Here is a 13,124-nt window from a genome sequence, read left to right on the forward strand (position 1 = left end):
GGTTCGTGCTTTGTGGGCCCGGGTCTCGGGACAGGTGGCACTACGATAGCAGAAGGGAGAAGGGAGCCTGGCGCCCCTGACAGGAGGGACAGGTCCTCAGAGCAACCAGAGTCCCTGCCAGGGCCCTGCGGGGAGGGGCTGGAGGCCCCTGGCCAGAGAGAACACTGGGAAGCCCTGGCCCCGTCGCGGGGGGAGCTGGGCGCCCACGCGATCCCGCTGCGCGCCCCGTGTGGGTGCGTGGTCACGCCTTCCCTGGACCTCGGCCGCCTCGGCCCTGGCTGTCCAGAGGACCCAGGCCGTGGCTCGGCTCTGTCGATTCCGCACGTGGCTCCCGCCTCCGGGACGCGGTGTCGTCCAGCACGTGTGTCACCTGCAGGGGCCGCCACGCTGCCGCTCCAGCGGGAGCTCCGAGTCCTCCTCAGAGTGGCCCAGTCATCTGTTTCCTGAGGCTCGAGCAGGGCCTCATCCAGGGACCCTGCCTGCAGTGCCCGTGAGCCCAGCAGGGCCATCCCCGGCTTCCTTCCTCCCCAGGGTAAAGGTCATCCTGGCCCCCAGGTGCCATCTTTCCGACCATACCTGCTGGCCCTCCTCACGCACCAGTCCAACTGGTCCACGCTGCACCAGTGCGTCCGCATCCTGCTGGGCAAGAACCGAGAGCAGAGGTGAGGCAGTCGCTGCCCCGGCGGGTCTGGTTGACCGCTCTGGCCGCGGGCCGTGGGGCTCCGTGCGGCAGCCGCTTCGCCAGTTCGGGCCACAGCGCCAGGGCCCTCTGATGACCTCGCGCCCTCTGATTAGCACTGCCCCTGGCTTCCCTGGGACCCGGGGGCTTGCCAGGTCGCCTGCTGGGGCTCTCCTTGCCCGACACGCGATGCAGGGGTGCCCCAGAAAGGGGACCCTGTGGCAGGCATCGCCTTTATGAGGTACACTGCCACTTGGCCCAAGTGTCCCTGCTCTGGGGGACCAACAGGGCAGACAGTGAGGGCATGGGACGGGCCACTCTCCCTGGATCACGTGAATGGCTATTGTCCACACTGCTGCAGAGGCGCCAAGTGACCCCCTGTGTGGCCGCCGAGCCCGGAGGGTGGGCAGGGCTGACGTGCAGTAGGGGGAGGGCAGGCGGGATGGGGCGGCCCATGTCCTCCGCCAGCTGACCTGGCCCCTAGCCAGCGAGCTCCTTGGGGCAGGGGTGTTTGGGCCCACACCTGTCGTCACCGGGAGCCTGTCGCCGGCCCCTCGCCTGTCCCTGCACGGTCGCCTTTCCCTTCGTGCCCGAAAGCAGGCGGGCCTCAAGCCCAGCCAGGACTCTGCTCCCTCCAGGTTCGACCCTTCGGCCTCCCTGGACTTCCTCTGGGCCTGCATCCACATACCGCGCATCTGGCAGGGGCGGGACCAGCGCACCCCGCAGGCAGGTGCCGGTGCTCCCCGCCTGCGGGGTGGCGGTGCGGGGACACGTGGGTGCTCCCGTGCCGCCGCGGGGCTGACGGGCAGGCCTGGCTGCAGAAGCGGCGGGAGGAGCTGGCGCTGCAGGTCCGGGCTCCGGAGCGCATCGGCCTGGTGGAGCTGATCCTGGCGGAGGCGGAGGCCAGGAGCCAGGACGGGGACGCCGCCGGCTGCGGCCTGCTGCAGGCCCGGCTGCCCCTGCTGCTCAGCTGCTGCCACGGAGATGCCGAGAGCGTCGGGGAGGTGACGGCGCACCTGACGGGCTGCATCCAGCAGTGGGGCAGCAGGTACGGTGGCCGCGTGCTGGCTCAGGAGCCCGCGCCCTGTCCCGGCTAGGGTGACCGGAGGCTGCCCCCTCAGATGCGGCAGGGGCTGGACTCCCGTCAGCAAGGGGCACCCTGGCCCTCCTGGCCTTGTCCATCTCTGCCGGTGCCGCGCAGATAGCCCTGGCCCCGGCTGCCCGCCCCGGCCGCCCCAGCTCCCACACCCGTCTCTTCCAGCGTGCGGGGCCAGCGCTGCCGAGACCTGCTCGTGCAGCTGTACCTGCAGCGGCCGGAGCTCCGGGGGCCCGCACCCGAGATCCTGCTGCACGGCGAGGGGGCCACCACCAGCAGCATCTGCAAGGTGAGGCCCGGCCAGGTGCTGCTCGGCGCTGCTTCCGACCTTTGCGTCTGGGCTAGAAACCCAGACCAGGAAACGGAGAGGCGCGTTCTCAGACTTGGAGCAAACACGTGACCGGGCGAGCGGCAGCGTCGTGTCTGGGCAGCCCCGTCTGTCCTCGCTGCCCTGCCAGAGGGTCTTGGATCTTTTTTCCCGGGAGTGTTCTTTGGCCATGGAGCAGAGAAAAGGGGTGTCTACCTGTAGTCCCCTTTTCCTTTACGAGGAGCTATTGACACAGAGGCTGTGTGCACACGAGTTTCGATGCTCGGATGCTTTGGAAGCACCCATGAGCAGGACAGTGAGTGTCCGGCACCCGCAGGCCCCTTCTGCCCCTGGTCGCCCTGTTCCTGACTGCTCTGTCACCGCAGACTCGCTGGCACTTTCGAGAGTTCCACGGGCCGCGCAGCGTGCAGCCTGGCGGCCCCTTCTCTTGGTGTGGTCACTCCGTGCGGCTGCGTGGCGTTCCGCCCTGCGGTCGGGCCAGCCTGCTCCTCTGCCTGTGGCGGGCCCCGGGGTGGGGCTGTGACCGAGGGCGCTGCTTGAGTGGTCTGTGAGTCGTGCTGTGCGGTCGCTCTCACTCCTGGGGGCAGGGCGGGGGTGGGGAGGCGGACTTGTCGCCCCCCTGCTTCTCCTGCCGCGGAAGGAGCCGGCTTCCTGGCTGTGTTTACCTCTGTTTTTGTGCATTTGCTCTACGGTTGAGATCACACTTGATTTGACGCAGTGCTGGCTTTTCCCCCACTCGTCAGACCGTTTTGGTGAAAGGGAGCGTCTGTGAGTGTGGAGGGGTTGACTTCGACCCCGCGTGCTGAGGGAGTCTGGAAACTTCAGCCGCGGCCTGTTTGACAGCAGAAGCTCCAGGGAGCGCGGAGGGACCCGGTTTCTCGGGGTTGCTACGTGGCTGTGCCAGGTCCCGGGGGACAGGGACCGAGGCTCGTGGCCCCGTCACGGCCCCTTCGGGTGGGAGCAGGCGAGGCGCGCAGGCCGCGGCGGCCCCAGCCTCTGCTGCCCTCCCTCGCAGCTGGACGTCCTCACGCACCGCTTCATCACCCTCCTCGCCGACACCGGCGACTCCCGCGCGTCCGAGAACCGCGTGGCTGACGCCAACACGGCCTGCCGGAAGCTGGCTGTGGCCCACCCCCTCCTGCTGCTCAGGTACCGCCCGCACGCCGGGGGCCCCACGGGGCAGAGCTCGAGGCCGGATGCCCCCCGCACCCCAGGCCGAGCAGATGCTTTGGGGCGTCGGGGCCCTGCCTCCGCTCCCAGCGTGGTTTAACCGCGGGGTCTGGGCCGCCAGCCGACGTGTGGACGTGCAGACGTGCAGAGTGGCCAGCTGGCCTGGGACAGTCCAGTAGGGCAGTTACCACTTCCGACTCAGCTGAGCCTCGGTGGGAGGGGCCGGAGAGACCCCAAGAGAGGGCAGTCAGTGCGTAGTAGCTCCTCACAGCCCAGAGCCGGAGGGGTGGGTGGCATTCCGTTCTGGTCCCTTGGAGAGGGCCCCAGGCCAGCAGCTCTGACCGGGCAGTTTGGACAGGCGTTCTAGCCGGCTCCTGGTACACGCCGTGTGTCCGCGTGTCTGGGTGGTGGTCAGGACCACCCAGTGCTCTCCTGCGTGTCCAGGCACCTGCCCATGATCGCCGCGCTGCTGCACGGCCGCACCCACCTCAACTTCCACGAGTTCAGGCAGCAGAACCACCTGACTTTCTTCCTGCACGTGCTGGGGGTGCTGGAGCTGCTGCAGCCGCAGGTGTTCCGGAGCGAGCACCAGGGGGCGCTGTGGGACTGTCTGCGTTCCTTCATCCGCCTGCTTCTGGTGAGTGAGTGCCTCCCGGGCCGCGGGGCCAGACTGTGACGCCACCGGCCCCTGTCCTCTAGATGCCACGGCCTGCGAGGCGGAGCCCCCGCGAGGGTGCGCACAGGCCTGGCCCCCGTGCTGCGCATCCCTGTCCTTGCTCCTCGCACTGTGCCCTTCTCAGCCAGCGGCCCCCACTCTTGTGAAATCCATCCCATTCAGCTCCCGCCTCTGCTCCCACGGCCGGGCCGATCCACCCAGGACAGACTGAGGTCTTCCCCTCCGCCGAGGCCGTGGGGCGAGGGCAGACACAGGCTGTGGGCCTTCAGGGCTCCCGGGACCCTGCAAGAAAGCAGAGCCCCTTGGCTCGCATCAAGGACAGAGCCGGGCCAGCCCCTGGGAGCCAGCTCCCACGCGGGGAGACCGCACATTCTCCGAAATCCAGTCGGGGCTCGGAGTGCCTTCTCTGCAGTCGCTGTGGCTCTGTGACCCTTCTTGTCATACGCTTCAGCTGGGCATCTCCTCGTCTGCCCTGGAAATTCATGGACAAGGGATCCTTAACATACCGCCAGCAGCCAGCAGGGGTGGTGGTGGTGGAGCCCAGCGTTCCTCGTGAGGCCTCCAGGGGGCTCAGCCCGAGCAGGACGGTGCCGCGGGCTCTGAGAGCTCCGCGTTGCACACCGCCCCTTTGCAGAACTACAGGAAGTCCTCCCGCCACCTGGCCCCCTTCATCAACAAGTTCGTGCAGTTCACCCACAAGTACATCACCTGCAACGCCCCGGCGGCCATCCCCTTCCTGCAGAAGCACTCTGACGTGCTCCAGTGAGTGCGCGCCCGCCCCGCCCGGACCACGAGGGCGCAGGGGTCAGGGCAGTCCCGAGCGGGGTGGCAGCAGAGGTGGCTTGGGCCGAGCTTGCCAGCCCTGGACGCAGAGCTCTCTAAGCTGCCCGCTGGTGCCGTCTCGTCCCCCCGTTCCCCGGGCTGGTCCCCCGCGCGGGCGTCGGGCCCCGCCCCGCCTACAGCAGTGTCCTGACAGTCCACCTGTGCTCCCTCCCCAGCGACTTGTCCTTCGACAGCAGTGACCTGGTGATGCTCAGGTCCCTCCTCGCGGGGCTCAGCCTGCCCAGCAGGGACGGCAGAGCTGACCATGGCCTGGACGAGGACGGCGAGGGTGAGCGGGCCGCAGGGCTCCCCCCGTGACACGGCAGCCCCAGGGATCGTCCCCGGCACCCCTGGGCATTGTGGGCCTGGGTCGGGGCACGTGCAGGCGGCCCTGAGTGGTAGCGTGGCCGGCGTGACCCCGCAGCACCCTGTTCCTCCGCGGGAAGCTAGCCACGTCCCTCTGTTCTCTTCCCCGTCTCTGTCCCGTGTCCCTCAGCACTGACGGTCACTTGGCGCGCGCAGGCAGGGCCGTCAGTGTTTCGGCACGTCTGGCTCACAGCTGGGGGTTAGTGCACGAGCGAGGGACCCCTACAAGGTATCGGTCCTCACGGCCGCTTTGCCACCCAGTTTTGTCAAACGTGTTGAGTGTAACTCTCGGCACGTCGTGGGCATGCTGAGCACAGCGTCTAGCCCTCCGGGGCCTTCGTCGAGTGCCTGCTGTGTGCCAGGCGAGCACAGGAAAGGAGCAGAGCAGGCGGGAGGCACGGGGAAGGCAGGTGCTGAGCGTCCCAGGCCGCTCCCCACGGCTGGTCGCCTCGTCACGGTTACTGAGCGCCCACGGTGCGCCAGGCACCCCGCCCAGCCCAGTGCCGCGGGGGGCCCGGGCTGCTAGGCGGGGGCGGCCCTCACTTGTGCGTGTGCGTGGGGTCCTGGGGCCTTGCTGCCGAGTGTTTGTGGGCTGCTCCCCTTGGGCCTCCCTTCGGGCGCTGCGTGGACGGTGCTCCGGGGCGCGTCGCTGCCCCCAGCCAGCGGCACCCGCCTCCTGTCGTGCAGACGAGAGTGCAGCCGGCTCCCTGCCCCTGGTCAGCGTCTCCCTCTCCACCCCTCTGACGGCGGCTGAAATGGCCCCCTACATGAAGAGGCTGTCCCGGGGCCAGAGCGTCGAGGGTGAGTCTGGGGGCCAGGGTCCCCCAGGCCCTGGCCGTGTGGACACCCAGAGCAGCAGGTGCCTGCCGGGCCATTTCCTCACGCTGGGGGCAGAGAGGGTGCTGGAGGGGGAGGCAGGGCCTCGAGCAGGGGAGGGCCGGCATGCTGGGGCGCGAGCTCCAGACAACGCACAGGGGCAGGGGCTCCTGCCGTTTCGGGGATACCCGTGGAGGGGAGGCTGGCAGCAGACTGGCTGACGGCCGGTGGTGCCGCGGGAAAGCCGGGGGCCTGGGTGGCCTGGCGACGTCGGGCTGCTGGGCTCCCTGAGTGGTGTGGGGAGCACCCAGAACTGGGTGTGTGTCTAGGGTCAGTGCCCCGCACCCCAGACAAGCGCGGGGGCTGGGTAGCCAGCGACAGGAGGGGTGGGCCCCAGTGCAGACGGCCGGAGCGCACGGTCCTAGCGCAGATGGCCGGCCCCTCAGGTCAGGTGAAGGGCTGGGGGGCCACCTCTGAAAGCTCCTCAGGCACCCACCACCCACAGCTGGGTGCTACTGGCCTAGGGGATTGGAGAGCCAGCAGAACTCTGGGGTCTTTTTGCCTTGAGGTGCTGGGGGACTCCGGGCCTCACCGAGTGCCAGGGGCGGTGCACAAAGTCCCAGGAGGCACTGGCGCCGGTGTTCTGGTGGCTGCCATGTGCCAGGGAGCCCGCACGGGAGCTGGCGTGGGGCCCCCAGGGTCCCTGGTGGCGCCCTGGAGCTCTGCCCTGCCCGGCCCAGGGGTCCCGCTACGCAGCGGGCTTTGCCCCTGCCGCCTGCGGGTTGCGCGGGGCCAGGGGCACAGAGGGCCACGTCCTGAGCAGCGGCGGGCGCCAGCCCCTCACTGGCCCCTGCCCTGCTCTTCTCAGATCTGCTGGAGGTTCTGAGTGACGTAGACGAGATGTCCCGGAGGAGACCCGAGGTCCTGGGCTTCTTCTCGGTGAGCGGGCTCGGAGCTCGGGGAGCGCACCCCCCACTCCTGCCGTGAGCTTCAGGGCAGGGATAGAGAAGCCCCGGGGGGCCCTGGGTCAGGCCTTCGTGTCTGAGTCCAGCCTCCTGGGTGCTCCCAGTGGGCGGAGCCGAGGCAGGGCCACCCGTCTGCTCTGGAGGCTCCTGATCCCGGCACTCCCCGCCCACAGGGCCGGAGGTCTCCGAGCCGGCCAGTGACGGGGTAGGGGCCTGGGGGCTGGGGCCGTGCAGCCCCTCTCTGTTCCAGGCCAAGAGCCTGAGGGCCGAGGGCTCGAGCCCTGGGCAGCAGGGTCACCCGGTGTCACCCCCGCCCCGCAGACCAACCTGCAGCGGCTGATGAGCTCGGCGGAGGAGGCCTGCCGCGACCTGGCCTTCAGCCTGGCCCTGCGCGCCATCCAAAACAGCCCCAGGTGAGGCCGTGCCCCGCCGCCCGGGGCGCCTGCGCGGTGGGGCCTGGCCCGCGTGGCGAGCTGGTGCCCACCGCGCACGTGGCTTTTCCAGCATCGCCGCCGACTTCTTGCCCACGTTCATGTGCTGCCTGGGCAGCCGGGACCTGGAGGTGGTGCAGACAGCGCTCAGGAGCCTGCCGGAGTACACCCTCCTCTGCCCGGGTGAGCCGCCCGCCCGCCCCGCCCGCCCGCCTGCGCTCGGGGAAGGCGGCCGCCGGCCTGAGCGTCTGTCTTTCCCGCAGAGCACGCGGCCGTGCTGTTGCACCGGGCCTTCCTGGTGGGCATGTACGGCCAGGTGGACACCAGCTCCCAGATCTCCGAGGCCCTGCGGATCCTGCACATGGAGGCAGTGATGTGAGCCTGCCTCGGCCGACCACACGCCAGCCCGGGCCCCTCAGCTGCCCACTGGGTCCTCCCGGCCAGCCCGGGCCCCTCAGCTGCCCACTGGGTCCTCCCGGCCAGCCCGGGCCCCTCAGCTGCCCACTGGGTCCTCCCGGCCAGCCCGGGCCCCTCAGCTGCCCACTGGGTCCTCCCGGCCAGCCCGGGCCCCTCAGCTGCCCACTGGGTCCTCCCGGCCAGCCCGGGCCCCTCAGCTGCCCACTGGGTCCTCCCGGCCAGCCCGGGCCCCTCAGCTGCCCACTGGGTCCTCCCGGCTGTCCCCTGGGTGTCCCAGCCGAGCCTGGGAGGCTTGTGGTCCAGTGGTGCTGTCCACTGGGAGAGGGCAGGGGCAGCACTCAGCCCGCATGGGTGCTTCAGCCAGCAGCTGGGGTGGGGGCGTCTGTCCTGAGGCTTCCTGCCTGCAGGACAGGACGGGGACGCAGCCCAGAGGACAGGATGTCGCAGCACCTCAGGGTGAGGGCTGGGTTCAATGAAACCATCCGAGCTCCTGAGCAGGCTTTCTGGTTTCTTCATCTCCGAGGTGCCTGGCTGTCAAATGGGACTTGGAGCAGGAGCCCCATCCACCGCCCACCTGTCCCCAGTGGGCCAGCTTGCTCCTGGGTGGGCACGTGGGGCTCCGCCTGCCTGTGCACAGGGCCCCTCCTGGCCCTGAGTCTCTGCCCACAGCCTTGGCCTCTGTCGAGTAGGAGCCACGAGGTCTCGTCAGGCCGTGTGAGGGAGTGGGCTCGCAGGGGTCAGGTGTGGGGCAGACCAGCGTCCCCCTCACAAGGGACCCCAGGGTCCTGGGTCCCTTGGCTATAGGCATCACTCCAGGAGGCAGTGCCAGCAGACCTGTCTCCAAAAGCTGGCTAAGGGACAAAGGCCTGGCACAGTTTTCGTCTTCTAGGGGTACAGGGAGCGGGTGCCGGCGGCTCTGCCCAAGAGCGTAGCCCGGGAGGCTGGGGCTGTGCCCAGGAAGTCGGTTTCTCTGAGGGCTCTGGGTCCCCCCAGTTGCGTAGTCCTGCGGGCCTGTCTCCTTGCCTTAACTGGGGGGACACGTCCTACCCCACTCACACCCAGCGGCCAGGAGATCTTTCCAGCACACAGGTGTCACCCTTCTCCCCTCTGCCAGGGCTTCTCGGGGTTCAGGCGGGGGGCCATGGGGTGTTCTGTGGCTCACCCAGGCCCTTCCCGGAAGCCACGTGCAGGGTAGGCTGAGGCTGGATGGTCCCTGGCCACACCCGGGTCTCTGGAGACTGGCCCTCAGCGGGGCGGGAGTCTCCACTGCCCGTCCTCAGGGCGCCCCGATGCCTGACTCAGTCTCCCCACCCCCTGAGTTCTTGGCGCGGTGGCCCCGGGTGCCCACGTCCTGCTTGTCCTGTGCCACCTCTCCCACGGAGTCCTGGGTTCCCCTCCAAGTGGCGTATTTCTCAGTCCCATCGTGTGGCTCACAGCCTACCTCGGGCACATAGAACTGGCTTGACGGCCGCTGCCGGGGCCTGAGGCCCAGCCCACCCCCAGAGAAGGGCCGGCTCGGAGCTGCAGAGCAGGGCATGGAGCCAGGAGGCCCCTCCTGCTGCCCGGGCTGGGTGCCATGTGCACGGCACCCTCCCGCCCTGCCCGGTGGGGCCCCCAGCCTGGCGGCCAGGAACTGCCCCGTCCAGAAAGCCCCCTTCGCGTCACGTGACTTACACAGTGCCAACGGCACCGCCCCCCAGGGTTTGAGGAACCGCTGTTGGGACACCCGTGGGACCCAGCGTGCTGCTGCCGTACCCCGGGCCCCAGAGCCACCAGCAGGTGTGGGGGTGCGTTCCCACGTTGCACTGGGGCACAGGCTCCCTGGATTGAGGAAGGACAGGCCTGGCGCATGTTGCCCAGACACCGTGGCGTGAGGGGCCCAGCGGCTCAGGCAGGCTTTGGGGTCCTTGGACCCCCTTCCCGCCGGTCGCACCGGCATCAGGGCCCGCTGTCCGTCTTCGCCTGGCCCCCTCGTTGCAGGGGCGTGTGGGCACGTTCTTCATGCACAGAAGGGGCGACTACACGGGAAAAGAGGCTCAGCCTCCCACAGGAAGTCCAAAATTCCAATAGCCCTGAGACCCCGCCGTGCCCCTCGGGCTGACCGGCGTGGGCGGGCCGTGCAGCCCCCTTGCTCGCTGGCCGGTCTCCGCGGCACGCAGCGTGGAGGCCGCCGGCCTGGCCCTGGACCGGCACGTGCGAGTGAGCCGCGTCGCCTGAAAGCAGGGCCAGAGCAGGCTCCGGCCAGCGTGCGCGAGGCGGAGGCCGTCGCCGTCCCTGTGGACGCCGGCCCCGCCGTGCCGACTGGCAGCTTCGATGACAGTGTTCCACCTCACACGAGGACGCCGAGGCCCGAGGAGGTGGAGCGACAGGCCCACGGCCCCCAGCTGGTCCGGAGAGCTGCAGCGGCCACTGGGAGCGCGTGCGGCGGCCGGAGCCTGCTGGCTGACCGCTGGCGCTCGCAGCGAGTGCAGGGGACGACGGCCAGGCCAGGCGCGGACGCCTCCCGGCCCCGGGCGAGGGTGTGTGTGAGCGCGAGGACGTGGAGGGCGTGCGGGCCGCGCTGTGGGGCCGGGCGCACCCCTCTCAGTGTCTCAGCTAACCTCGGGGGCTCGGGGCGGAAACTGCAGGGGCGCCTGGCCCGCTCTGCGCCCCTCACCCGAACTCCGGCCCCCAGTGGCCAGCTGCCGCCAGGCCTGCACGGGCCAGGGCGGGCTCGGCTGCCGAGACGGGGCAGCCTGGCATGTCTGTGGGAACTTTGTGATCCGGACCCTTCTCCCCTAGCTCAGCGCCTCAGCCAGGTCACCTGTGAAGCCCACACCTGCTGTGGAGCCTTGGCACAAGCCTTGCCTCCCCCCCACCTGGCCAGCTCCCAGCCTCGGGATGGCACCTCTAGGAAGGCTTCCCGCACCCCACGCTCGGGTGCCTTCCCCCCGCTGGGTCCTCATCTCCTTGCTTGTCGCCCGCAGCAGACTGGGCGGGGACCCAGTGTGGCCTGGGGCGTGCGGTCAGGCGAGGCTGGTCCAGTGCCCAGAGCCCCGAGCCTTGGCCGGGGCTCAGGCAGGCAGGGTGGTGCTCAGCCACAGCCCCTCCTCGCAAGGGGCTGCACTCACCTACCCACCTGGCGAGAATTCGTGCTTCCCTGAGCCAAGGCGTCTCACCTGGAAGAGCCACCGGGCGGGCAGGTGGGGCAGCCTGCTGAGTGAGGAGGAGCACAGCGTCAGGGCGCACACACTGGGCCCCCGTGCGGGCGGGGGGCTGGCACTAGCCCCAGGCTGGACCAGTGGCCGGAGTCTGGCTGTGACCCGTGCCCTGGCCTCCTCCTCTGGGCCCCTCGCCCCATGGCCACTGTCCACAGGGCCAGTGGGCCCAGGAACCAGCTGTGGGAGGGGACGTTCGACAGGACCCCTGGGGGTAGGTCTCCCCGTGAGCGTGGCAGGGAGCTCCCCAGGAGGCCAGCCCAGCCTCGCAACCCCTTCCCCCCCAAGAGGGGAGCCCCAGGGGAGGGTGCAGGCCAGGTCCGGGCAGGGTGAGAGGGCACCAGTCACGGGGCCTCCTTCCCGCATGGGGAGAGGTGGGGCCAGGTGACGCGTCACTGTGGCGATGAGCTCACCTGCCCCTTCCCAGCCTCAACACACTGCCTCCTGGTTTCATTTTCAGTCCTGGGAAGGAGCGGGCCATGACCTTTAAACAGGCCGGCCAGCCTGCAGCCCGCTGGGCAGAGGGTTGAGGGGGGGGCAGCCTGGGGTCCCTGGGTCTCCCCATGAGGGCTCCCAGGGTCGGTGCCCACGTTCCCCTAGGAGAGCTGGCTGATGGCCCCGTTTCACAGATGGAATCCACAGTTGCCCGAAGTCACACAGGGCAGAGCGGCTCAGGGGTCCTGGGGCAGGACCACCCCCTGCCTTTCCTCGGAGCAACGTACAGCTCTGACCCAGCTGGGCCAGGACAGGCAGATGTACGGTCATTTCAAGTGTCTGCACAGAGACACCTTGAGACCTCCCCCGGGGCCTGCCATCCTGCCATCCCTGGGGAAATGACCTGTTAGGGACACTCTGAGGAGGACAGACAGACTCCTGATTCCAGCGCCAGGCCCAAGCTGGGCCCCCACAGAACCTGGGCTTGGGCCCCACGAGGCCATGCCCAGGCGATGGGGAAGGGCTGTTCAGAGCAGGGGGGATGTCAGGCGGGCTCGAAGGGTGACTGAGCGTTTTCCAGGTGGGACTCAGTTCATAGACTTGCAGCTGGGGGACAGACCTCGGCCAACGGGTGTGGGTGCAGAGCCCAGCGCCCGGTCTCCTCGGGGCCTCCTGCCATGAAATGCAGCCTGGAGGAGCCCTCGGGGCTTGGCGGGAGGCGAGCGGCGGCCTGGCACAGAGCAGGGTGCAGCGAGCGTTTGCCCTGTGAGTGGTGTGTGTGCAGCTGCTCTGGGCAGGGAGCCCCAAGAGGAAGATGGGGAGCCGCTCCCCAGCGAGGCTTGGTCCCAAGGCCACACAGCCTCACGCGGACGGGAGCTGGGCCAGGGGAGGACTTCTGGCTGCAGAGTCCAGGGCCCCACTGCGGGGAGAAGCGGCCGCTGACCGCCGTCTGCTTCACACACGTGAGTGGCCGCTGCCCTCCGCCTCCCGGGCACCTCCCGAGGACACAGAGCTGGGGCGCTGCGGAGGGACCACTGGGTCCCCAACCCCGCACACCCCTCTATCCCTGATTGACATTGCAGATGGTACCCCAGACCCCCAGCCAGGAGGGCCTTTGGGGCAGCAGAGTGTGTGGCTGAGGCTGGCGTGCGGGCCCTCCCCAGGGCCCCCACCCAGGTCCGCCCCATCCCAGGCCCCCTACCTGGAGCACCCTGGATCTCGGAGCTCACCCCCTGCGTCCTCCAGTCTTGCCCCGTGTCAGGCTGGGAAGCCTTCTCTGCTCTCACCAGCCCCAGGACGGGGAACCCTAGAGGCTCAGACAGACGCCCCGGCTCTGATGCCAGCTCAGCTCTCCCTGGCTGTGCCCCTGGGCCAGTCCTTCCCTGTCCACGTGTGTAAAACAGGGGGCTTGGGGTGGGGCTGGGTGCTCTGAGCAGTTCCTGGCGGCTGTCACTGATCCATCATGAACAGAGAGGTGCTATATCTGGCCAAGGACACACAACAGTCACAGGCCACCCCCGCCAGCCCTGCATGCTCTGTTTACTGGAGCCGGAGGGCCAGGCCTGTTAGTCGGGGTTCGTTCGATGGCGCGAAGAGGGTTAATAATGTATTTATACCACATCGTCTCAGTAGCCAAAAATGATGTATAAATGGGCAGTAAATGTTTTATAATGTTTTTGTAACCCGTTATAAATGATAAATGGCAGACTATAGATGCCGGATCAAA

General features: G+C 69.0%; 1 protein-coding gene across 8 annotated transcripts in view; it reads left to right on the forward strand.

The window, feature by feature from the left end:
- Positions 1-8,261, forward strand: part of INTS1 (integrator complex subunit 1) — a 30,767-nt gene extending 22,506 nt beyond the window's left edge. For 4 of the 8 annotated variants that reach the window (XM_016119122.2, XM_016119125.2, XM_016119123.2 and 1 more), the window contains exons 35-47: positions 532-662; positions 1,318-1,405; positions 1,501-1,727; positions 1,941-2,064; positions 3,119-3,252; positions 3,718-3,910; positions 4,584-4,711; positions 4,948-5,060; positions 5,825-5,938; positions 6,822-6,892; positions 7,240-7,331; positions 7,423-7,532; positions 7,613-8,261. In XM_016119122.2, the coding sequence (XP_015974608.2) occupies positions 532-662; positions 1,318-1,405; positions 1,501-1,727; positions 1,941-2,064; positions 3,119-3,252; positions 3,718-3,910; positions 4,584-4,711; positions 4,948-5,060; positions 5,825-5,938; positions 6,822-6,892; positions 7,240-7,331; positions 7,423-7,532; positions 7,613-7,728 (1,641 nt within the window). In that variant the 3' untranslated portion in view covers positions 7,729-8,261. The remainder of the gene's footprint in view (positions 1-531; positions 663-1,317; positions 1,406-1,500; positions 1,728-1,940; positions 2,065-3,118; positions 3,253-3,717; positions 3,911-4,583; positions 4,712-4,947; positions 5,061-5,824; positions 5,939-6,821; positions 6,893-7,239; positions 7,332-7,422; positions 7,533-7,612) is intronic. The other 4 variants (XR_004952014.1, XR_004952015.1, XR_004952016.1 and 1 more) reach the window with 4 other exon arrangements.
- The last annotated feature ends 4,863 nt before the right edge of the window (positions 8,262-13,124 follow it).

This window comes from Rousettus aegyptiacus, unplaced genomic scaffold (genome assembly GCF_014176215.1).
Source record: "Rousettus aegyptiacus isolate mRouAeg1 unplaced genomic scaffold, mRouAeg1.p scaffold_m13_p_7, whole genome shotgun sequence".
Lineage (NCBI taxonomy): Eukaryota > Metazoa > Chordata > Mammalia > Chiroptera > Pteropodidae > Rousettus > Rousettus aegyptiacus.